Source organism: Saimiri boliviensis, chromosome 8, assembly GCF_048565385.1.
Source record: "Saimiri boliviensis isolate mSaiBol1 chromosome 8, mSaiBol1.pri, whole genome shotgun sequence".
Taxonomy (NCBI): domain Eukaryota; kingdom Metazoa; phylum Chordata; class Mammalia; order Primates; family Cebidae; genus Saimiri; species Saimiri boliviensis.
Genome location: NC_133456.1, coordinates 30,932,153 through 30,958,886, shown reverse-complemented (window position 1 = coordinate 30,958,886; position 26,734 = coordinate 30,932,153). Strand labels below are relative to the sequence as shown.

The 26,734-nt window shown below is 36.8% G+C and overlaps 1 protein-coding gene across 2 annotated transcripts in view; it reads left to right on the top strand.

The window, feature by feature from the left end:
- Positions 1-25,799, top strand: part of GTF2E1 (general transcription factor IIE subunit 1) — a 34,886-nt gene extending 9,087 nt beyond the window's left edge. For both annotated transcript variants that reach the window (XM_003935399.3, XM_074404294.1), the window contains exons 3-5: positions 13,101-13,302; positions 19,058-19,299; positions 23,745-25,799. In XM_003935399.3, coding sequence (XP_003935448.1) covers positions 13,101-13,302; positions 19,058-19,299; positions 23,745-24,172 — 872 coding nt within the window. In that variant the 3' untranslated portion in view covers positions 24,173-25,799. The remainder of the gene's footprint in view (positions 1-13,100; positions 13,303-19,057; positions 19,300-23,744) is intronic.
- Positions 25,800-26,734: the final 935 nt, after the last annotated feature.

The following is a 26,734-nucleotide window of genomic DNA, read 5'->3' as shown; positions in this document are numbered from 1 at the left end:
AACATCTTGTGTTTCATAAACGCACGTTTTAGATTTAGCAGGCTTTCTGACCATTTAAATAGACTTAAGTATTTCTATTTTAGCAGTCTCAACCATGGGTGATTTAGGTAATGGCACTTCTAAGTTAAGTTTGGTAGCATGCTTCTCCTGATAGGGAGAAGGGGATCTTACCTCGTTTTAGATGTTAAGGTTAGATGATTTGGAAATAGCTTTATATTTTTCATCTTTAGCTTAAAAATTGTGCAATCATAATGCCAGAGACAAATTTGAAGACAAAAAAAAATCACCCACAAAGCCACCAGCCTTTTACGTATTACCTGTAGTTACAATCATAACCTAGAATAGTTTGTGGTCTTTGGTTCTTTAATGTACCAAACTCTCCTGTTTCTATCTAGTGTTCAAAATATGTTTTAATAGGTATAATTTTTCCCCATTTTCCTTTCCCCCACTCTTGGGTACTTTGGTGGTATCTATTTTTTGCTGGTATAGATAAGATGCTTTGAATACCTTTGTATATATAGCGTGTTATTCATGTTCACATTTTTCCTTATGAATTCTTGGCAGTGATGATATTGGGCAAAAGAATATAGTTTTACAGCTTTCTAAAAAATAAAGCATTGTAGTTTTACTGTGGGTAGGTGAAGTAGAATTGTTAGATGTTTGAATTGGAAATAATTTGTGAGCCCCTTTTACTGAATTTACCTAGAGACCTAGGAGTCACATTTTAAATTTTGAGATAATTTAAATTTTTTAAAAAAGGAATCTTATAAATTTACATTTAATAAAATCTTAGAAATTTAGAGATTATCTAGTTTAGCTCATCAAATAACATGTGTGTGGGTGCATATGTACATGCCTATGTTGCACTCTTAGATTTGGAGGATCTTATAATGTAATAATGAATAAATCTAGGGGTATATACATTGATAGACTGTTTTAGATTTACTATTAAGGGAGAATATGACACCTCCCACAGAAATTCACCTTGTTTTGTTTGGCTCCATGGAAAGAGACTTAGCAGCAGATTTTAGGATTAGTTTAAAGAAGTCTTTGATAATTAACTCTAAGTAAGTCTCTAATAAATAACTCCTAAAAACAGCCAACAATTGAATAGCTCTCCTTTAGTGATGAGTTCTGAGTCATTTGGAATATTCAGGTAAACTTGGTATCTACTTGAGATAGTCATATGTAAGTCTGGGGTTAAATCATGTAAGTCCCTTCTTGGCTTGTGACTACAGATAAAGCTTTTTGATTTAGACAGATCTGTTTCCTGATGGCCTCATTCACTGAGATTCCTTTTCTATTCCCTTACCCTAATGTTTAAAAACTTAGGATTCTATATTTGTGAAACTCAATTAGGCAGGCTACTTTTTCCTGTCTTCATCTCTTTCTACTTAGGATAGGAAATAGCTTTAAAATGTTTTTTAATTTAAAAAAAATTTTTTGTGGCCAAATAGGTGTATATGTTCATGGGGTACATAAGATGTTTTGATACACTCATAAAGCGTGTAATAATCTCATCATTGCGAATGGGGTGTCCATCCCCTCAAGCGTTTATCCTTTGTGTTACAAACAATCCAATTACGCTCTTTTAGTTATTTTAAAATATGTAATTATTATTGACTATAGTCACTGTTGTGCTGTCAAATAGTAGGTCTTACTCATTTTTTCTAACTAATTTTTTGTACCAGTTAGACATCCCCCATCCCAACTACTCTTTCCAGCCTCTGGTAACCATCTTTTTACTTTCTATGTCCATGCATTCAATTGTTTTAATTTTTAGATCCCACAAATAAGTGAGAAAGTACAATGTTTGTCCTTCTGTGCCTGGCTTATTTTACTTAATATAATGATCTCAAGTTCCGTCCATGTTGCAAATGACTGAATCTCATTCTTTTTTTATGGCTGAATAGTACTCCATTGTGAATGTGTACCACAGTTTCTTTATCTGGTCATCTGTTGATGTACACTTAGGTTGCTTCCAAATCTTAGCTACTGTGAAGTGCTGCCACAAACATGGGAGTACAGTTATTTCTTCGATATACTGATTTCCTTTCTTGTGGGTATATACTCAGTAGTGAGATTGCTGGATCATATGGTAGCTTTATTTTTAGTTTTTTTGTGGAACCTCCAAACTGTTCTCCATAGTGGTTGTACTAATTTACATTCCCACCAACAGTGTATGACAGTTCCCTTTTCTCCACATCCTTGCCAGCATTTATTATTGCCAGGACACGAGGTATCTTATAAGCGTGTTTTCAATTCCTGAAGTGTGAAAAACACAAACACAAGAAGAAATCTTTCCAAGGTTGTTTTGCTCAGTTGCTGAGTCCTCAGTCTTTGGAATCTTACCCAGCATAGGTTAATTAGACAATTATGCTACAAAGCTCAAAGGTATGGATCGGGGAGTGGGAGGAGCAAGAGAGGGGGGTGATTATTAGAATAAGTTAAAAAATATATAAAAATGAGTTACAGAAAAATAGGAACAAGAACCATCCCTCTTTTACCCTTACCCCCCAAATCTTTAAGTCTGATTTTTAAAAATTTTGCAGCTTTTGATTTTGAGGATTTGAGAACTTTTTTTTTTTTTTTAAACCTGTTGGCTGGGCATGGAGTCTCACGCCTTTATTCCCAGCACTTTGGGAGGCTGAGGTGGGCAGATCACCTGAGGTCAGGAGTTCGAGACCAGCCTGGCCAACATAGCAAAACCTGGTCTATACAAAAAATACAAGAATTAGCTGGACATGGTGGAGCGCACCTGTAATCCTAGCTACATGGGAAGCTGAGGCAGGAGAATCCCTTGAACTCAGGAGGCAGAGGTTGCAGTGAGCTGTGATTACACCACTGCACTCCAGCCTGAGCGATAGAGTGAAACTTTGTCTCAAAAAAAAAAACAAAAAAAGAAAACAAAATCTTCTTTTTTGTATTTTGATGGCAGTGACATAAGAGCTAATTTATTTGCTTATTTATGAATAGTTGCTTTTTAGTTTTGATGTTTTGGATTTTGATATGATATTCTATTTGTTACTGTCTTTAAAATAGTTGAGATGAATTTGATTCTGCATGCTGAGATGAATCTGATTTAGGCCTAATATAGAGAATTTATTGCAAGCTTTAATATTCATCCATGTACCATACTTGAGTTTTTTGTTTTCTGCCCTCCTTCTCCCACATTGTACTTTTTTTCCCCTTCATAATAAGTTCCAGAACCAAGGAATGATGCATGATTAGACCAAATCCAGGTAAATTCCCATTCAAGGAAGGACAAGTCAATTTATTGCTTAAATTGAATTTTGGGAGATGAAGTTGTATTCTGTCAATCATTGATATATTTGATTCTGAATTTCAAAAACATTATAATCTGCTTTTTTTTCTTTTGCTGCAGGTGAATGAATGTTTTGCAGTGATATGTGTTCTGTGGTGAATTTTTAAAAGATGATTTTTCAAATTTCTTTTTATTATAGGTAAAATAATTAAATGAAATGTGTAACTGTGTTCCTGTCATGTGTGCTACTGTTTTCTAATAGCTACTCCTTTTTCTATATATTTTCCCTTGCCTAAAGTGAAGAAATTTGCTTTATGAAAATAGTTTAGAAATGAGACTGAAAGGTGACTTTTTGAGACTTCAGAATTATATTTTAATAGATATTCTACCTGAACATTGTGAGTTATAAAAATTGCAACAAAGGACTTGATAATGCTTTGAGAAAAGCCCAGGAATGACAATATTTTTTTTTTTTTTTTTTTTTTGAGACGGAGTTTTGCTCTTGTTACCCAGGCTGGAGTGCAATGGCGCGATCTCGGCTCACCGCAACCTCTGCCTCCTGGGTTCAGGCAATTCTCCTGCCTCAGCCTCCTGAGTAGCTGGGATTACAGGCACGCGCCACCATGCCCAGCTAGGAATGACAATATTGCTTCTGCCTGTTGATTAAGAGAGAGTTGATTGTTTTCAGAGAAATCAATATGGCATTCATTTTCTTTCTTGTAAATATACAGATGTAATATATGGCCGGGAGCAGTAGCTCCAACGTCTGTAATCCTAGCACATTGGGAGGCTGAGGTGAGCAGATTACTTGAGGTCAGGAGTTCAAGACCAGCCTGGCCAACATGGTGAAACCCCTTATTTACTAAATATACAAAAAGCTGGGCATGGTGGCACACACATGCCCGGCTTTTTGTGTATTTAGTAAAGAAGGGGTTTCACCATATTGGTGAAATAGCTGGAATAGTAGTTCCAGCTATTCCAGAGGCTAAAGCACAAGGATTGCTTGAACCTGGGAGGTAGAGTTAGCAGTGAGCTAAGATCGTGCTACTGTGCTCCAGCCTGGGTGACAGAGTTTCACTCTGTCTCAAAAAAATAAAATAAGTAATACACAAATGAAAACTTGGTAAAGACACAAATAGTAGAGAGGTATGTAAACTAAAATGGCAAACTAGTTTATCCTCTTTGTGGCTTTTGCACCCAACCCACTCCACCATTTTCTCTGTCATCACAACTATGAAGTTTTTGCTTATCCTTTCAGTCCTTTTACCTTGTATCCCTAACATCATCCTCTAGAAGCCCTTTAGAAATCTAACAATGCAAAGTGATTCTTAAATACTTTGTTAAAACAGCTTATGGTTAGTAATGCTTGGTCAACTTCTCATAATATTATATGGTTTTATTTAGAACACATTATGTTGGGTCCTTTTGCGTAATCAGTGTGTTCAGTGTTCCTGTCATTTCCAGAAGTTTTTGGCTTTTCTTTTAAGCAGTGGCTGTAAGACAGTAAAATGACAGGATGTTAAGATTCGAGAGCCCTGGCTTTTAGTCTTAGCCATGTTAGTAACTGTTACCTTGGGCAAATCCTGTAACCATTCTTGGACTTCTTTTAGCATGTGTAAAATGATAAGTTCATCCTATTCTATACCATATATGGCTTCTCTCAACTCTAATTTTACACTTCCTCTTTGATTTGGAACGTATTTGACATTCTAAAAGTATAGAGAAGCTTGGGAGTTTTATCACTGGTTTTAGAGGATTATGTTAGTCACTTTGGGTTAATTTAGAAGCCTTGGTTAGGAATTGGAACCCCCTAGTTATAGTATTCATACAGAAAATATGCTCTGTTTTATTATACCATCTTCAGAAATGCACAGGCATGATGGAGAATAATACTTAAAGTTTTAACTAGTCTTATTTTCCTAAGCTCCATAATTCACTACCTTCCATATATATATATATATGGGTTTTTTTTTTCTATTTATTATTGTTTTCAGATAGTTGGGATGAGATGAGTTTGATTCTTGATTTGGGCCAAATTTAAAGAATTTATTGCAAGCTTTAATATTCATCCATGTAACATCCTTCAGTTTATTATTTTCTGTCCTCCTTCCCCCATATTGTACCTTTTTTCCCCTTTATAATGAGTTCCAGAATGGAATAATGATGCATGATTAGACCAAATCCAGATAAATTCCCTTTTAAGGAAGGACAAGCCAGTTTCATTGATTAAATTGAATTTTGGGGGGTGGTTTTAGGTATTTCATAAAGTATTCAGTGGGAGTGGAAAATAATGTCCAAATATGCTTCCTAAGCTATGTGGTGGTTGGATGTTTACAGTGCACTAAAATTAATCATGTATGTTAGTGTTATGTCTTGAAATTTTATAGTTTCCTCCTTATCTCACTAAAATCCTAGGAGTTCTGTTTCTAGCTGCTTAGTTTTAACATGGAACTGTGAAGTGTCTTTTGTTTTCTTTCTCCTGGAAGCTTTTTGATTGAAGGGGAGTGAAAAACTTAGATTCAAAGTTTTTTCATTAGATTGTCCAGAAAAGTTATGCATGCCATTATCTCTTACTTAGAGTTTGCAAAGCTCGCTTAGGTAGTTTCCTTGCTTTCACTCTTGCTACCCATATAGACTATTTGTCATAGCAACTAGTGATCCTTGTACCATATCAGGGCATGCCACTCTTCTGTAAAAATCCTCCATAGGCTTCTTCCTTCCCTCAGAAAAGTCAGAATCCTCAACAGAATTTATAATGTCTTTTATCTGTTCCTCCTGATTTCCCCTTTTGGAGACTATTTCTACCCCTCTTCCCATGTTCACAGCAGCCACCTTATTTGTGCTTTGTGTGCACTAGGCATGCCTTTACTTTATTTGTCTTTTTGCATGCTATTTTCCCTTGTCCAAACATTTGCATGACTTGCTCCCATCTTTAAGTCTCTGCTCATACATTGCTATATCAGAGAGGCCTGTCCTGAGTTTCCTATATAATAGAGCAACACCCCTTTCCCTTCACTTTCTTTCTTCTCTGCTTTTTTTCCTCCATAATGCTTATATACTACTGATGTGATTTTGTGTGTGTGTGTGTGTCTTGACTACCCCCAACTAGAATGTGAGTGCCATGAAAGTAGCTCAGAAGATGATTGGCTGGACTTAGGAAGGCTGAATGTCAGAAGCCCTTGGGATATCAGACCCACTGTTCTGGGGTGAGGGCTCTGCAGCAGCAGACATTTGATCCTCTGTTTCCTTGGCCAACCTTGAGGACATGGCATGCAACATGAGTCCTACTTCAGCACTGCAGCACCCTTTGCCATTTCAAAGCATTTGAGCTTATTTTCATTTTTTAAAAATTTGTGGGAAAAATGGCTGAATAATATTTCATTTGCAAATAATACCTTTGACAAATATTTGTCAATAAATTGTGGGCATTAGCTGATGGCTTATTCATTGTATATGCTGGACTGAAGAGAGAAAAATAATAATGCTAAGTAATGACTAATTGAGGATTTGACTAATAATGTCTTCTGCCCATAGTATCATATATCTATGTCCTCTTCATCAATTATAAATTTCCAAAGCACTTTCTTGTCAAACTCAAGAGAATAAACAAGTTTTTGGTGCAGGTTTTTTTTTTTAATTTGCTTTTATTTAATTAATTTATTTATTTATTCTCTTGACTGCATACTCATATTAAGATATTTGTTAAAATGAGTAATATTTTGCAAGCAGTTAAGTTGAAGGCCTTCTCTAGCATAATATATACCACTTAAATTTTATTTGGTCTTTAGCAAAGGAAAAATGTCAAGTTTCAAATTTCACTGAACATTACTGGGTTTTTAAAACTGTTGTTACCAATGCCTTCCCCTCTCCTTCCCTGCCCCCAATTCATATTTGCTTTTACTTTTTTTATTTTGGAGACAGTCAAAATGGTGTAGAACTCTTTCTCTTTTTTCTCCCTCTTCCACCACTGTCCCCACAATTAGGTCTTCATTTCTTTTCTCATTTGGAGTGATAACTTACCTTCCATAGAAGAATCCTGAGTCATAAAATTGGGACATTCCCATACTACTGAATAGATGACCCTAAAATTAAGCTTTGAAATATCTATTTATAAAAGATATTTTTCTTCCCACTTTTAATGCCTGTTAGTTATCTGCAATTGGATATATTTTTATGTTTAGCAAACCTGATAGGTTAAGACTCAGCCAAGTAAATGCTAGGTATGTGACGGGCACTTATGTTTGTTAAATAAATTATTTGTTACAAATCTTTTTTCCTTCTATTCAGTATTTCTTAAAAGTAGAGCTAATGTATATACATGGGAAAAGTTTGCTAAATTGTAGCTGGCAGGGCTGATAGGAGGTTGGAAAAGGGATGTATAATTCAGGATGGTATAGTGAATTGTCTTTTCAGACAGAAAGATTTGTATTCGAATCCAAGTTTAGTGATTTTTGTTGTCAAGCTATGACCTGGTAAACTTAACATCTCTCAAATGTTCATTTCCTTGTATGTCAGATTTGGATAGAATTATTGCATAGACTTGCTTCTGATGAATATAGGAATATTTGTAACATAGCTTTCTTAGTTCTTTTTGTGGTTTCTGAGTATAGTTGATCAAACAAATGTGTTGACATTGAGCTCCTTTTTTCCTCCTAACCTCATAATTTGTTTAGCTTTGCCTAAAGAATCTTTGTAGCCTTAATTTTTTTTCTGTTGCCACATTCTTAGATCTAGCTTACATGCTCTCTCTTGCATGCCTTGGATTCACCATTTCCTGTTTTTGCCTTCTTGATCTTATATATGAAAAGGGGAAGACTGTACAGGGCTCTGAGTTTAAATTCCAGTTTCTTCTCTCATTCTTGAATAGTATAGTCTATGTATACTACTTAGTGTAGAATGGTCTAGTTACAAGAAAAGTTGGGACATTTGTCATATTGCTTAATAGCAGCTCTCTACCAGGTATAGGCATCAGAATTCCTTGTGGAACTTAAAATATTCTCATTCCTGGGCCCCACTCCAGACCTCTTGGATTAGCATTTCTGGCATGGAGCCTGAGTAGAAATTCCACTGGGGATTTTTATGCAGACACTCAGTTAAGACCTGCCTTATTGGAAGGCCATCTCAAGCCACTCAGGCAGATCAATATATGTAAATATTAGTTTTCATGACCTCATGGTCTTTTCTAACACCCTTCTGTGGCTTTCCTATTACTAAAGAATAAAGTCAAAATGGAGCTTATCATTCAAGACCCACTTATGGTCACCCCAGTTTATCTTGTTAATACTATTTTTTACCATTCTTTTTGATAACTATTTTCCTATCAGACTGAAATTGCAATCTGGCATCATTTTTCAACCACCCTACTTCTCTTATGATGATGTAGAATGTCCTGTTCCCTTACCCCTTTATCTTCTCCAAAATAAACAACCTTTTATCTTCTAAACTCTATCTCAAACAGGTTTACCTTCTTGATAAGCTTTTCCTAGTGCCCTTAGTTGGAAATCGCATTCCTTCTTTGAACTCCAAAACATTTATATACTTTATTTTTTACACTGATCCCTGATTGTTTTATCTCCAGACATCTTTATTCCCTACTAAAGCTTCTTGATGACCAGTTCTGTTTGTGTATTCTACCACCACTCTCTTAGTATCATGGGTGCCTAGTTGGTACATAGTAAGTGCTGGGTTTCCATCTCCTCTTGCCCCTTGTCATTTGCCCCTTCTGATTTCAGGATAGCTGATTGCATTTTTATAATGCATAGTGAAATGTATTTTTGAAATGCTGCTGGTATATTAAACTGGTCTTAAGTCATTTTCCATAAAATGTAAAATTTTTTGTTTTCTTGGATTTTTTAGGGTTCCAGAAGAAATATAAGAAATTCTACATTTAGCTTTGACAGACTTCTCATGTAACACAGCTAATGTTTTTGTGATAATCATAGGACTCAGAGATGTCAGGCTAGCTTTTCCTTTTGTTTTGTTTGCTAGATATTGTAATTATTGGGAGACTATTCTTTATGGATCTCTCACATGTTATACATGTTTTGCAAGCAGAGATACAGACTGACTGTGTTTTTTCTGGACTATCTTTTTCAAGGATTTTATGTAGTGAGCAACCTTAGAAGACTAACAGTATTTCTTTTCAGAGCAAAGAACAGGTTTGCTTATGGTCTGGTATAAAAATAGTGTCTCCTTCCAGAGTATGTTAACATAGAGTTTAGTGTAGTAAGGATAAGTTTAGTTTAGTAAGGACCCTCCAGTGCAAAGAATTGGTATGCTTATGCCCATTATAAAATATTTGAGTTCTTTTTAAGCTCAGGCCTTCTTTCCTGTAATGCAACCCATTGCTTGTATAGTTGTTACCTGGTCTTTCTGTGGCACCCCATGGGAACTGGGGCATAGGGAACTGGCTTAAATACTGACACTGGCTGCTGCTACTGCCTTGAATAGTAAAGTTCTTTGTCTCTGGCCTAAGGGTCTCGTGTCTTCTGCCAGGATCCATGAAACTGGCAGAATAACTTGTTTGTCAGCTTACTAGTAGGGTAAAATCTCAGACCCTTCACAGTTCTTAGTAATAATTTTAAAGCTACTCTTTTCATACCTGAAAAATCAGCCCGTCTGAAGTAACTCTTGTTAAATTTGGATGAGATTAGAATTCAGGTGCCTTATGACTATATTCTTTATTTTCTCCCTATTCTTTTTCATGAAAATTAATTATTTGAGTTAGATTGTCATTCTAAGATTGTCCTGCTATGAAATAATGCTATTAATAGTGTTGTCTATCTTTCTCTCTTTTCTCTAAATAAAAGCACTGCTGTTTTCTGAGCACGAGCGTGTTGATTTGTTTACTTAAAGCTGAAGTCTGGAATACATATTGTCTTAAAATGAGAAATGGGGTATGGGAGAACATTTCTTTTAAATTTGGGTATAACATCACTTTAATGATAAACTAGCTAACTAATAAAACATGTTGGATAATGCTAATGCTACGGGAAAAGAAAATGAAACAATAAGATTGTTTGGGTGGAGAGAACAGTATTGAAATTTTAGATAATGTTGGCTAGGGAAGGCCTTACCTGGTGGCTTCTGAATAAAGAACTGAAGTAAGTTCAGAGATGAGCCATGTGACTTTCTGGAGGGAAGGTATCTGGGTAGAGGAAAGAGAAGTGCAAAGGCCCTCCAGCAAAGTGTGCCTGATGGGAAGCATTGAGGAGGCTGGTTTGTGATGCTTTGAAAACAGGTAATGAGAGGGTTGGAGTATTGACCTTTGTCTTAGCTATGTTTCTGTACTTTTCCCCAGAGCGTTTGCTTTTATGTTTATATATTAAGCACCTTTCCATTTGAGAAATAAGATTCCTTTCTTTAAAAACATATTTGAAAACTACTGAACTCGGTAACTTGTCTTCCAAACTATTCTTAGTTCTCATTGACAGTCTCTGTAAGTGCCTATTTTTCAACAGTCAATTTAAGTGCCAGTCCCACATTGGTGTGTTTTTTAATTCAGCAGGTATTTGAGAGCTATATTCAACCCTACTTTATGTGGTTTATTTTTAAGCCCCCACATGATTATATTCTTTGAATATATATTCTGTTGAAGAGAAGAGGCTGAGACAGCATGGAACAGTTAGAGAAATAAGATAAGATAGGATTCTACTTAAAACCTCTCTAGCCAAGGTCACTTCTTATCCTTTATTACCAAATATAAAAGCTAGTTTTCAACTCTTGTTGGCCTCGAAATATCAGGACCATACCGTTTCCTTGAAACACCATCCTATCACTCTGGTTGCACCATTTCTGTTTCTCAAGGATTCCTCATTCCTTGAGTTGATGCCTTAACTGCCTCGTCTTCTCACTCTCCTTAATGTCTTCAGATACTCTCATCTACTATATGACTTCAGTTATCACCTATAGATTGTTGATTCTCATATCTAAATTTGTAGTCTAAACCCTTCTCTTGAGCTGAGGTGTTAGCAGTTGTAATAAGTTGGCTTTTTACATATTCATTTTGATATTTAAAGCAATATGATATATTTTACCTATTAAAAAAAAAAAACGAACTTGTTCTTCCTCTCTTTACTTTGCTAAATAGTATTCTTGTCCAGTTGATTAAGTTAGAATCTTTTATGTTGGTGACTACTAGTCAAAGACTACCAGGTACACATCTGTAGTAAACAAAATTAGGTTTATTGATGTCTGCAGCAAGGGAAGCCACATACCATGGGGAACCATGAAATGTCAGTAAGATGATATTGGACAGACTTAGAGAATGTGGGCTTTTGTTGGGTAATTTTGGAGAGAATTCAGGGAAGTGATGAAAGTTTCCTCTGGATTAGATGCTATGAAGAAGTGGGGAATAAAGCTATGATTAGATATCTTAATAAATCTGATCTAGGAGGTGACAAGAACAGTGTGAGGCTAAAACTAATTGGTAAAGAAGCAGTAATCACTTGTGCAAGATGGGATTTCTTTTGTGGTTTGCATGGAGTCCTTGCTTTTGTCTATTCTCAGACACAATTCTATAGTGGCTTGGGTTTGCCTCACTTCCATCATAGTCACAGAGGACCTTTTCCAACGTTGGTGATCTGTGAGATCCTGTTTGAGAGAAAAATACCACAGTCTAGCTGTGAGTGCTGAGCCACCTCCTAGCTGCGAAGGGCTGCTTTTCTCTCTCTGTCCCACTTATTTGGGATAGATGTAGATTGGGTGGCATTTAGACAATAGGAAGATGTATTTTAGAGTATTTGAACAAATAATTTACATGCTATTGGCTATGTGTGACGGGCAGTAATGGAACTTATTCTACTGGGAATATATCAGTAGGATCTAGGGTTATGTTGAAGTAGAGATGCCTCGGTTGTTTGTTCTTTATGTCAATCTTACATGGGCCCTTTTAAAGCTAAATGTTTGAGTACTTACTTACTATTTGCCAGACACTAAGTACTTACATCATCTCTTTTAATCTTTCAAGTAAGTTGAGTCAGAGAGGAAGGATACATATTCCTGTCTTTGAGAATAAGAACCAAACTGGAAATCCAGGTATGGCTAATGGTGTAGACTGTTAAGTAATGTTTCAGAGTGTGAGTTTTAGCATAATCATTTGGATTGATTAGATATAAATGGTTAATAAAATTTTAAAAATAGCCTGTTACAATGTACAGGATGACCATAAACTCTTGGTTTTAGGTATTTATTTGGCTTTCCTCATAATGTAGGCCCAAATGTGTAATGTGCAAAAAAAAAAAAGAAAAAAAGAAAAAGAAAATGTTAAAAATACTGTGATTGCCGGGCGCAGTGGCTCACGCCTGTAATCCCAACACTTTGGGAGGCCGAGGCGGGTGGATCACGAGGTCAAGAGATCAAGACCATCTTGGTCAGCAAGGTGAAACCCCGTCTCTACTAAAAACACAAAAATTAGCCGGGCATGGTGGTGCACGCCTGTAATCCCAGCTACTCGGGAGGCTGAGGCAGGAGAATTGCTTGAACCCAGGAGGCGGAGGTTGCGGTGAGCCAAGATTGTGCCATTGCACTCCAGCCTGGGTAACAACAGCGAAACTCCGTCTCAAAAAAAAAAAAAAAATTACTGTGATTAAAAACTATGCTGAAGTTAGGGATGAAATTACTATTAAATACATCAAAAATGGTGAATAGATCTGTGATGAATTGCAAAATGGTAATTGTAGAATCTAAATGGTCGGCACATGGCTGTTCACTATGAAATTATTTCAACCTTTCTGTATATTTGAAAGTTTTAATAATAAGATATTGGGGGAGGGTGGAGGTATAAACTGACTGCTAAAGTCTTCTCCCTGACTTGAGGCTTTTGTTTTCTCTGTAGGAACTTTCCGCTGTACTTTTTGCCATACAGAGGTAGAAGAGGATGAGTCAGCAATGCCCAAAAAAGATGCACGCACACTTTTGGCAAGGTTTAATGAACAAATTGAGCCCATTTATGCATTGCTTCGGGAGACAGAGGATGTGAACTTGGCCTATGAAATACTTGAGCCAGAACCCACAGAAATCCCAGCCCTGAAACAGAGGTGAGTGTAGGCCCTGTACTCTTACTAAGAATGCTTTTCAACCTGTTCTTGTTGTAACTACCTGTACCTTGGAGAGCAAGAGTGGGTAATTTACTAGGAGACTCAAGACTGTAATGTTACATAGGTTCTCAGTTCTGCCACATTTGTTGTGTGCCTGTGAGGAAATTTGTTCTAAATGCAGAACACTGTGGACTTCAGGCAAAAATCTTTATACATAGGTTTGACTTCAAGTACTCATTCTGCTTGGGCCTGCAGCAACTCAGCCAATTGTTAGCTAACCCTAAATTAATTGTGCTGCTTGGGATATTTGAATTTTCCTAGCCAGCTTCTGAAGGCTGAAGTTCTTTAAGGAATTCAGCGTTTTCTTTTTTGTTTTTGAAGCTTTTTAACCATCTTTTGTTCTTGTAATTGCAACTTCCTTGAAAGTAAAGTATAGCTAGTGTTATCTATGGGTTAATACTTCTAACAGTGGCTCCTTATTTTTATCAGTGTTCCCTAATGTTTGAATTGCAGGGGTACCCTTAGTTTTGCCATGCCAGTAAAAGTGGTTTATATTCTTTCTTGAAAAGCATAAATGAAAATTGGGGTCAAGGAGTGCTGTCCTACTCTACCCCCTTTTTTTTTCTCTCCCTCTTCCCAGAATCAAGTAAGGGATATCTTTATTTAGATATCTTTTACTCCACCCACTCGCTTCCAAAGTGCTCCACAATCAGGTTGTACTTGTATAGTTTTTAGGAGCATTCTTAATATTTTATTTCCTGTGGTACCAGTGTTACAAAATAGCCAGTCCTGAGTAAATTGGGCTGCTTTTGGATGGTTAAAAGCAATCCAATTTTACAGAAAATTTTGTATCTGTAAGAGCTATAAATTTTCTAATCCAGTATCATGTGTCAGTTAGGATAACTTTGCCTGTGATAACAGAATATGCAACTCTATTTGGAATTAGAATCCAATGTAGAAGTAGATTGAACAATAAGAAAATTTGTCCTGCATGACCAGAAGTCCTCAGGTAGTCCAGTTCAAAACTGGTTAATTTCACAGCTCAATTATATCTTCAGGGATCTAGATTTGTTCCATCTTTATACTCTGCTTAACTCAGCCTGTTGGTTGTCCTCTTGGGACAATGAAGGGAGCTAGCCTAAGATGGCCTTGTATCTCTAGGTAGCATATGCAGATAAAAATGTCCAAATGCAGAAAAGGGGACTGTCCCTTCCTTGTGTCCTATTTTAAAACTGAAGAATGGTTTCCCAGAGGGCCCCTGGGATACTATACTATCTATCCCCCAATGTCTCACTGGCTACAATTGCTTTATATGCATATTTCTAAGCCAGCAGCTGGCAAAGGAAGTGAGCTCATGTGACTGGTACTTAGATTAGTTACCTTGTAGGACTGGGGAAGATCCTAGAGCTCTTTGGAGCAAATTGCCATTGGTATCTGAATAAAACCAGTAAGCAAAGAAAGAAAGGAGCCACAGTTGATAAGAAACTAATAGCATCCATATCACAGATAGCCTTAAGTTTTAGTACTGGGTATTTATTTCTTTTTGTATAAGAAAAGGAATTCCTTTTTTGAAAAAGGAATTCATCTTTTTAAAATATCTTTTTCAGTCATTTTAAGTTAGCTCTAACATACAAGCTTATGAGGGAAATTGATTTTACAAAAATACAAAATTTTCTAAGCTTAGGGGTTATTTTGTGTTGAAGTATGCATCAATGTACTATCTGATTGCTTCGTACACAGTATAATACTATCTGAATTATTCTGATGTTTCCTCTCCTTCCTGTAGTTATTTATCCTGTTTATCAAGATGCTTCCCCACTACAGTAGCATTCAGTCACCAACACCACTGGCTTCCTGCCTCTAATGTTCTCCACCTACCACAATCCACCTCCCCTTCCAGAATCTTTATTTAGATACCCCCACTCACTGCAGGCCTGAGATGAGTCTTAGTGGTACAGCGACACCAGAGGCCCAACAGCAGCTCTCTGTATCAAGTCACTTTGTTCTCATCAGGAATGATGGTGACTCCAAGGATGAAGAAGAACCAGGAAGTTGAGGAAATAAACCGATTAGGAAAAAGGATACCTAACAATCTGGTTGTTAAGAAAGAGGGGAGAAGATGGAGGCAGACGAGAAAGACAGGATAGAGTTCCTAGAGCTGCCAGCCACACCAAAGTAAAATCGTTTCCATGTGGTCAGGAAAAAAAAATCATTAGGTTAGAAGATGTTGCCCAGATTACGGTATTCCCACCAAAGTATTTGACAAGTTCCACTGCCTGGATATAACATGCCGAAGGTGATATCCATTTGGTTTTTCTATACTATAGGAGTATGAAGTTTTGAAATGGCCCATCCTGCCCCAAGGACATAATAGTCCATCCTGCCTCAGTACAAGAGAATAAGCGTCAATAGAGTGGTATGGGAACTCAGAGATAATAGCTTTCTTTAAAAAAAAAACATAAAACGCACTATTGTTAGTTTGATTACGATCTGTAATCTGTTAAATTCTAGCTTGTCCCTAGCTCAGAAGAGGCTGCCTATGCAGAACTGTCAGTAGGTCTGACCCAAGAGTTGATGGACAATTCTGTCCTTTCAGCAAGTCAGCCTATTGATGATATATTAAAAGTCTGCCTATCTTTCTAAAATGGAATTCCTTGCCAGTAACCTTCCCTTTGTCATCATCTCTTAACACTCACCTTAAAGATCTTGAACAATTTAGTTTTGAAATATTCCCCTCTCATATCTGAGTAACAGTTATATCTTTTAAAAGTTCTAAAATTTCTTAAATATTGTAAAAAGGTTCAAACATGAATTGTCATTTTTGTCATCTTTAATTAAAATTGTTCCAAATTTTGAAATTTGTTTGACTTGTGGTCAAATGTCTGCTGCCTCAAACTGGAATAAAACCCAACTTGAATTTATGACAGAATACTGAAAACAAGAGACTTTTAAAAAGTACTCTTGTGTTAACATTTAATTGTCCTGTTCTTTCTCTCTAGCTTTCTTGTTTTTCTCAAAGTACTTCTCATACCTTCATGAAATAGTCTTCATAGTCAATGCTAAAGATAGAGAATAGAGAAAAACTCTGTGTTCAGGATTATATATAAAGAGAAACTAACCTCAGAGTGAGTGAGTCATTTAAGTCTGGATCAAGGAATAATAAGAATGTGGCTGGCCAGATCAGAGAAATAAGCCTATTCTGTCTCTCCCAACTGGGTTTAGCTAACTCAGAGAGACACATTTTGGGGTGGCAGATATACAGAGTAGGCTCAGCACATCAAGATGGGAATGTTGGCTGAGGATAGAGGAGGCATTGAAAGGAGTCAGAGAGGCAAATGGGTGCGGGAGGAGAGGCCAGAATGTAGAGTAAGCACAGAAACATGAAGAATCAGATCAAACCAAGAGAGAAGAGAAAGAAAATGAATGCTGAAGGAGACAAAAGTTCAAAAAGCCAATCTATACAAAGTAAGCACCATCAGATTACAGTGAAGGCAGCCACACAGCCTTTAAAAGACAGAACAGATAGAGAATGACAAAGGACAGTTAATGGTTAAATTGAGATGAACAAGAAATGATACACAAAGTAACATCAATGAATGCAGAAAGAAATAGCATTTAGAGAGAAACCAGTTATTTACAATTATAGTATAAGACTTCAGGCCTGGCGCAGTGGCTCACGCCTGTAATCCCAGCACTTTGGGAGGCCGAGGCAGGTGGATCACGAGGTCAAAAGATCGAGACCATTCTGGTCAACATGGTGAAACCCCGTCTCTACTAAAAATACAAAAAATTAGCTGGGCATGGTGGCATGTGCCTGTAATCCCAGCTACTCAGGAGGCTGAGGCAGGAGAATTGCTTGAACCCAGGAGGCGGAGGTTGCGGTGAGCCGAGATCGCGCCATTGCACTCCAGCCTGGGTAACAAGAGCGAAACTCCATCCCAAAAAAAAAAAAAAAAAGACTTCAGACTATAGCAAAAGAAAAAATAATAGTAGATGAATTGGATATATTTACAGAGAGATGCCTCACAGGTCTATACTTAGAGTGGAAAGCAAGTAACTCATAGAAAGTAGGAGCAGTAAGGAGTCAAAATAAGTGTTTGAGGCATGGAACAGGTAGTAGAACAAAGCACTGGGAAGAAAAAGGCTGTGGGAGAAAGTGGTTTTCAAAGTAGCCCTGGGCACAGAGGTAGAATAATGAAAGAATGCAAAGGCAGTATCCTGGAAGGCATGGATTAAATGACTGGATCAGTGTGGACTGGACAACTGGAGATAGCATTTTATTGTTGCACAGGTAGCAGTGGCCCTACAGATATCCAGAGGCAGGAGAGGATAGGTGGGATGAGTGAGCTAAAGGTTACCTCCAGAGGACAGTCAGAAACACAGTATTATTAGGGAGAGATGTGATGGGTTAATCAGATACAGGGATGCAGACCTCAGCTAAGTATGAGTTAGAAAACACCAATAGATAAGAAGTAGGCCCAGAAAAAAGTGAAGAATAAAGGGGGTAAGCAGAGATAAAATGACAAAAGTGAAGGCAAAGTAATGAATGGCTTAGGAGGAAAGACTAATGAAGTATTGATTAGATTCAGAATGAGTCAGGGCTCCACACAGGAGTTAATTCAGGATCCATGAAAAAGAGTGACCAAAATGGAGGAAAAACGAAGAAACGTGTGGCCAAGTCAGTCATGGACACTAAAAGAAACACCCAAAATGTTTTGAGTGAGCAGGCAGTTTAAGAAACATGAAGATGGTTACAGATAAAAAGGTACCTGTCTGAACAGGGGGAGGTAGAGAAGTATACCTAGAAGTTGAAGTGGAAAGCATCAGTAGCAGGCAGGGAAAGAAAAGGCATGAGCTCAGACACAGAGAATGAGGCATATTCAAAAGTATTTGGAACAGATTGAGAGTGAAACAGGAGGTAAAACAGGGAACCATTAGAAAGACTGAAAACTTGGCCTAACACAAAGAGGCAGGGCAACGTAAGTGACTAGAGAAAGATAAGGAAATGATCAAACTTGGAACAGGCTAACAGAGAAGATCATGGGTAGTAGAGATAAAAAGCAAAACAAAATAGACAGATGGTAGTCACTGCAGAGTAGAATCAGTGGTTGATGATGGATACAATGTATCAGCATAGATGTGGCGATAGTAGGATACAACCCCATAGAAAAGAAGCTCATCTGTGCAGAGGGTTATGCCTTACTCCATGAATGGCAGGAGAAGAACATTAGTTGAGGTCAGGCTTTGTAGGATAGTTTTCTAGCTTTTTCCATGATCATCACACAAAAGCAAGGAAAAAGCACCCAGAACCACTTTGAATTATTCTGGGTTGAGCTGAGATAACATTTTAAAAAACACAGTGTTTTGTTTTTTTTTTTTAAACAAAATACTGGGAGAGATTTTTGCCAGACTAGTGGCTTTAAGTATATGATGTCACCATATCACTCTCTCCTCCTCCAAGTATTAATAGATTTATCAAAACATCTTAAATCTATAAGACTTCAGTCATTTATATACACTAGCGGATCCAGTGTTTGAGGAACTTAAATATTAAGTATGATCTGTTTTTCTAACACACTAATTTTTACCCTGAGGCATAGAAGCTCTTTCTCCGAATTGTTAAAGCTTGTGTGTATGATTGCTAGATAGCATTTATGTATAGTACTGTAGTAATTGCCTCCCCAGCTGCCCTTCTTTTCTAGCACCAAGACATTAATTTTTCTTCTTCCTATCCTCCTCTGTTCTTTTCATATAGCAAGGACCATGCAGCAACTACTACTGTAGCTGCTAGCCTGGCAGGTGGGCACCACCGGGAAGCATGGACCACCAAAGGTCCTTCCTATGAGGACTTATACACTCAGAATGTTGTCATTAACATGGATGACCAAGAAGATCTTCATCGAGCCTCACTGGAAGGGAAATCTGCCAAAGAGAGGCCCATTTGGTTGAGAGAGAGCACTGTCCAAGGGGCATATAGTTCTGAAGATATGAAAGAAGGTAAGGGTAGAAGTCAGTAAAATGGATATGTCTAAGGTTCAGTAGAACGTAAACTTGGCTTAGTGGGAAACTGCCTGGGCAATTCTGGATCTGTTTACAGAACAAATAATTGCATTATATTAAGAAGTAAGAAATTGAGCAATAAGATAAAAACCAACTAGTATACTTGCATTGCCCTTCAACTTAGTGAAAATAACAAATAGCCTTTTAAATTTTCATTTTTAGATTTGAAAAATTGTCATCTGTTTATCTTAATTTCTTGGAAAAATTTTATTTATTGTGTTCAAGGTAGCTACATTCACCTCTCCTTTAATCTTATATTTCTCTGACTTAGCTGCATTTAATTTTTCTGAATTGGGAGCCAAAACTATATACTACCCAAAAGTTAAGCTACCTGAAATATGTACAAAGAGACCACATGAATAAAGGATTGAGCATTCTCACAGTCCAAGATGGTTAGCAGAACTTTGTTCTAGAGGATTTTGGAAATCTCTGAGCCATAAGGGGTTAAGAATTGCATTCTAATCTTCAGAAGTTAGAGAACTGCAAGATATTACTTTTTAAGTTTTAGTCAAAATTACTAGATTCAAGACTTTGAGTGATGATGGTTTAGGAGTATGTAGAAAATGGGTGGCGAAAATGGATGATGATGACTCAAGCTGGAAAGTAGAGAGAAAGGGTGTCTCTATTTCTGGTTAGATTTTTATCAGCATAACAATCTATGTGCTGCTACTCCCAAGTTATATATCATTGCAAACATACCACCTGAGTTTGGTGTTATGTTAGTGCCAAAGAATAATCAGTTACTGAAAACCACTTGTTTTTTGGCCTTCCTCCTAGCCTCTTTTCCCTTCATAATTTGCATTTAGTATACATATATACTAGAAATTGTGACGGTAATGTGGAGTTGGGTAGTGATGGTAAAGCAGTTAATACCTCTACTGTGATTCTCTTTGATATATTAATTTTTTTTTTTTTTTTAATATAAAGACGGGGTTTCACCATGTTGGTCAGGCTTGTCTTGAACTCCCGACCTCAGGTGATCCGCCTGCCTTGGCCTCCAAAGTGCTTGGAGTACAGGCGTGAGCCACCACACCCGGCCGATATATTAATTTTAATAAGGAAAATTTTTCCTTGGGAACCCTACCTCTTCCTCACTGATAAGCCTACCATGTTGTGTTTTTTTGATGGAGTCTCGCTCTGTCAAGTAGGTTGGAGTGCAGTGATGCAATCTCAGTTGCACCTCTGCTTCCTGTGTTCAAGCAATTTTCTTGCTTCAGCCTGAGTAGCTGGAATTTCAAGCATGAGCCACCATGGCAAGCTAGTTTTTGTATTTTTAGTAGAGATAGGGTTTTGCCATATTGGCCAGGCTGGTCTCAAACTCCTGACCTCAAGTGATCCAACCGCCTTGGCCTCTCAAAGTGATAGAATTACAGGCATGAACCACTGTGCCCAGCCTGTTGTGTTATTTGGATTCAAGTTGTTTTAGATTATACAGTAGTTAGGCTATACTATTATTTAATAAATTTGTTTTCCCCAACTTGGCTTCTTGCCTGTTCTTAAAGCAACCTTCTTTTCTTTGAACTTAGAAAGAAAACTGAATAAAATAAAACTATTATTAACCAACATTATATATTAAGTTCAAAAGTTCAACATTCTAGTTTACAGTTCCTAGAATGATAGAATATGAATCATATGGGCCTTAAGTAAGTTATCTGATCTACTTAGGTTTTGTAAATATTTCTACATAAAATAGGATAGTTATGTTGCCATGTCTAAATTTGTCTTTGTTGAGTTTCTTAATAGTAGAGCAGACTCTATCCAGTGAATGTATGAAGTGCATCTTACTTATCCTACACTTGATTTTTTCTCAAACTGCAAGTCATGTTGCTATCTTTCACAATTTTATAGACTTCAATCATGTCCTCATTACTATACTGAATACAGTTTTAATTACTTTTTATTCTGCTTTCCTGAAACAGTTCTCTTTATTTTATCTTTTTCTGGACCATCTTTGATTGTAATATACTTTACTGGAGACCGAGTGACCAGAATGATACATGTTGTTTATGCATGGATTCACCCTTGATTTGAGTTTTATTTCCAATATCTTTCTAGGTTTTACTTGAGATTTTGTTTGTTGTTTTGGTTTTGGAAGCATGTTAAGACCAAAAACTTTAGAAACATGTAGAGGTACTTTTTAGGACCTTCTCTGCCTTGAATCCAATAGCTTGGATTATATCTTTCAGTATATTTTAGATTATTTTTCTATAGGCTGATTTTCTTGCACTTGCTGAAATAGAAATAGATCTGCTACTTTTCTGCCCACGTCTACAACCTTCAGCTCTTCCTATATTTTTTTTGCTGCAACTTGGCCTTTCAGTACCCACAATGCTTAGCATCAATTCTGTGAATATAGTTTCCCAGTATACGTCTTCTTTGTATTTGTAACTCTATTGAAAAAGACTGTTACTAAAACTATTGTATCTTCGTTACCATCCAGAAATTCGCTTCTTTATCCTTTTTTGTTTTCTGCCTTCATCTGTAACGGAACAATTCTTTCCGCTAAACCTCTCAAGACCCTTGTCAGAAATCTGTTACGTGTGACTTAATTTAGTTTACAAAACTAATTTTCTTTTCCCTAGTTTTATATTTACTTTAAACATTAATCAAAATACTATGTTGATATTGTTAAACTATTTGGAACATTCTTTTACAAGCAATTATTGCCTTAAAGGCTTGCATGCATTCCTTACTCTTTTTTCTTTCTGTTGTAATGCTGCATTGGCAGTAAGCTCTAGGGAGGAGGTTCAGCCTTTGACAGTGTTTTGAAGAAGTTAAGTTTGATTTTAACTCTCATTTTGACAGTAGTGTTATCAAAAGCCTCTTTTCTCTGACCTAAACTTTTAACTTGTCTGTTCCTGTTTCCCTTTCTCTGTCTTATCTGCGCAGTATCTCATTTTAGTAGTTCTTTGCTTTCTAAAATGTCCAGTGTTTTAGCTAATTCATTCTAATGTGTTAATGAGAAGATGCTTTCACTTTATCTATAGTTAGAATTGACCATTTCTGAGCCTTCTCTTGATGATGATGATAATGATGATGATAGATAATACTATTCTAAGTGCTAGGCCCATTCTAGACACTTCACAGACATTCAGTTAATCCCCACAGCAACCTAGTGAAGTAAATACTACGTTTCTCCCTTTCTGTACTTGAGAAAATTGAAGCAGAGAGATGAAATAACTTGGCTAAAATCATACAGCTAAGTAGTGTTAGGATTTGAATCAGGGAGTCAGATTCCAAACAATACTTTTAATCTTTTTATGTTTTAAATGGCAGTATGTTTGGTAGTACTATCAGAATGTAGAATGCAGATGGTTTTCTTAAATACTTCATCTGTAATACATCAGGTAAGATATGTATACAAAATGATAGGAGATGTGTGGTGAGAGAAGCTTCATTTCTAAAATTAGATTCCTTTTTTTTATAAAGAGTTTGTAATACGCTTAGTTTGTTTCATAAAAATAAAACTCACATTTATTCACTCATTTGTCAAATATTTATTCAGTGCTTAACAGAGTGGCAGGTACCTTCTAGGTAAATGGAATATACCCGTGAATAAACAAGATAAATGTCTGTTGTGGTAGAACCTACATCCTTGGAAAGGAGGTGACAAAGACAATAGATATAAGTTATCTATTATGTTAGGAAATAAGTAGTATGGAGGAAAAATAGAGCATTGGGAATGTAGCGATGGGATACATTTAAAAGGTGACATTTGAATAAAGACATGAAAGATGGAAGGGAGTTAGCTGTGTGGGTACCTAAAGGAAAAATATTCCAGGCAGAGGGAACAGGCAGTGCAAAGGCCTTGAGGTAGAAGTGTGTCTGATATGTACAAGGAATACCATGGAGGCTACTGTGGGTAGACCAAGAAGAGGTAAGAGGTAGATGGTCAGGAAGGAGACTAAATGATATGGGACCCTGCAGGGCATTGCAGAGCCTTTGGCTTTTACCTTGAGTAAAATGAAGAGCCATGTTTTGATTTTCTCTTATGCCAGCTACTGTAGTTGGTTCTTCATAGACATTATCTTATATGTTTTTATCCAGAGCCTTAGAAAGTAGATGCTTTTGTCACCTCATTTTACAGAAAAAGGTATTGAAGTTTAGAGATTAAATAACTTGCCCAAGATGCTTGTGTATAGAACCAGGATTTAAATCTACACTATAATACACTTAAAACCGATGTACTTAAGCATTGTGCTACTTAAGCTCCAGTTCTAAGAAATATTTTGAATATTTTATGGGCAGCAGCTCAAAAATGGAACCAGTGAAGTCTGTTATTTTATTGCATTATTTAAATATGTGTTAAAATATTATGTATTAGTTATAAAGAAATGCCATTTATATTTAAGGATATTGACTTTCTGAGTTTTCCTCCCTAGGGGGCATAGATATGGATGCATTTCAGGAGCGTGAGGAAGGCCGTGCAGGGCCTGATGATAATGAAGAAGTCATGCGGGCACTGCTCATTCATGAGAAAAAGACTTCCTCTGCCATGGCTGGTTCAGTGGGGGCAGCCGCTCCAGTAACCACTGCCAATGGCAGTGACTCAGAAAGTGAGACCAGTGAGTCAGATGATGATTCTCCACCCCGTCCAGCAACTGTGGCTGTGCATCAACGAGAAGAGGATGAAGAGGAGGATGACGAGTTTGAAGAAGTAGCAGATGACCCCATTGTCATGGTGGCTGGCCGTTCGTTCTCCTACAGTGAAGTGAGTCAACGGCCGGAGCTAGTGGCTCAAATGACACCAGAAGAAAAGGAAGCGTATATAGCAATGGGACAGCGCATGTTTGAGGACCTCTTTGAGTGAGCTTTCCCTACTTTCTCCTTTCTGTAATGTTCAGTTCAAAAGAAATGTCTCATCTTTGAAGAAAACTATTTAAGTGGCTTTCTGCCCCTTTTGATGTAAGCAACTGTTGATCCTTGTGCAAAGAATGATGTGAGAGAGTTTGACTTTTATGTCAGAAACTTTCCCAGCAATGTAGAGTGGTGGGAAACCTACCCTTCCCTGCTGTCACTACAGTATTAATATTTTACTGTATTTTCTTATCTACCTTTTTTCTTGCCTTATTAAGACATAATTTTCTCCCTTCTGAAATGAGTGAGGGAAGTTCATAAGTAAATCCTTCCTGTCCTTCTGTTTACTACAATAGGTTATAATAATTCACTGATGACACATCCATTTTATCTGTTTTAGCCAGGCATTTTAAACAATTTCTTATACTGCTGCCGACCAAAGCAGCTTGCCAACAAGCAAATGATAGATTGGGGGAAGGATCCTAAAAATTCCTTAGAATTTGAGCATTTCCTCAAAATTGAGATGGGTCAATATGTAAAGGGAGGTGAGAGTATGTGTGGAAGAAGGATAGATATACTTGAATCTCGTGATTAATGTATAAACCAGAATTTGTGTCTATAGAACTGACCAGACTGATGGATTTTATTGTATTGGTTAATGTCTTTTGGTTTGGATTTGGGGTGATAGAAATTGGGATGATAATTGGTAAACCCTTAGTAAGAAATTAGAAAAAACATGGACATTGGACAAGAACTCTGTGTAAAGGGTGAAGAGTAACAAGTATTGGGAACCGTGCCTTAGAACTGTGTGTTTGTCTGATTTAGAAATCCCTTATATAAAGCTGAGACTGGTCCTGGTTTTGTTCCCTTTGTGTACAGACCTTTTGTCAGTGCTATAAATTGTTTAACAAGGCCATTCTAGCAGAAACCAGCATAGAATAATTGATTCTTCTCTCTCTCTGTCACTCTCCCTCTTTCTGAACATCATTGAGTTGTCTCTCTTTTCATTCTTGTCAGATACGGTATTTTAGAGTGCATCCAGTATATCATCGAGCATTGTAACCTCAAGAAACAGTTCACTTTGGGTTTTGATATGTAGCATGTTGTTGTTTCCTAAGGCAGAACTTTAAAAATAAAGAACTTTGACACAAGGGTCTATAACAATTGTATTTTTTAAAATGTTTTTTCTTTCATTGTAATTTTTAAGTATTTATCATTTTATAGTACACGTATAAAGTTAAAATAGCATTTTAGAATATCTGAGCCTTGTATGGAGTGATGTTTCATTTACCTGGGTTGTATTAATGACTGAATGTTGACAATAAACCTATTTTATACTGACTAAAATTTGTTAATTTTAAGCTCTGTAACATCTTGGAGCATAATTAAAATGAATACCCTTCCCATTAAAAAAAAGTTAAAAGACTTTTATTAGTCATATTTCAAATAATAGATGCATCATATGGGATCTAAACCTTTTCTGCAGTAAGATGCCTTTGTACCTTCTATACGTAAAGTATTCAACCTTTACACTTGATCTTAGCCAAAAGACCAAGAAGCAATGCTATTGCATTTAAATATTGGTTTTTAAACTTTTATAGTTCTAGAAGTTAATTTAAATAAAATGGTAATCATGTTAATTTTTGAAATGTAGTTAATTTTTTAAACTTTTTTTGTGTTTGTGTATATGTAGAATTCGTGATATGGAAAAATGTCACAAGTAAATATGGAGGAAAGAACAAAGGTATTCATTGCAGCAGTATTCGAAATAGAATAGGAAGATAGATATACTCAATGTATATTTAGTCCTAAATACTCAGGATGTGGAGGCAGGAGGATTGATTGAGCCAGGAGTTCAAGGCTAGCCTCGGCAACATAATGAGATTTCATCTCTTCCCCAAAAAGAATGTATTGAGAGGAAAAGATATCCGTAATGTGTTAAATATAGGATTCAGTATTTCTAGGGGAGTGTGTTTGTATTGCGCACGTGTGTGTGTGTGTGTGTGTGTAGAAAGTTGCTAACATACAGTGAACTATGTGCCAGACACTATTTTAAGTGTTTTGTGTATGTTAACTCATTTTATCTTTTGTACTAAATCTGTGAGGTAGGTATACATATATAAATTAGGGATAAGAATTACACTGATCATATGTTATTATGAAAAAGATATTTTCATTTTGAAAAAGAATCATACATTTAATGTATTAAAGAAATAGCGAGTGTCAAAAGCAAGGTCTTTTTAGGTCTTTTTAGCTAGGATTTTTAGGTGATATTTAAAAAACCCAGGCTGGGCATGGTGGTTCATACCTGTAATCCTGGCTCTTTGGGAAGCCAAGACGGGCAGATCACAAGATTAGGAGTTCAAGACCAGCCTGACCAACGTGGTGAAACCCTGTCTCTACTAAAAATACAAAAATTAGCTGGCATGGTGGTATGCGCCTAAAGGCCTAGCTACTTGGGAGGCTGAGGCAGGAGAACTCGGGAGGCTGAGGCAGGAGAATCCACTTGAATCCAGGAGGCGGAAGTTGCAGTGAGCCAACATTGCACTCCAGCCTGGATGACAGAGCAAGACTT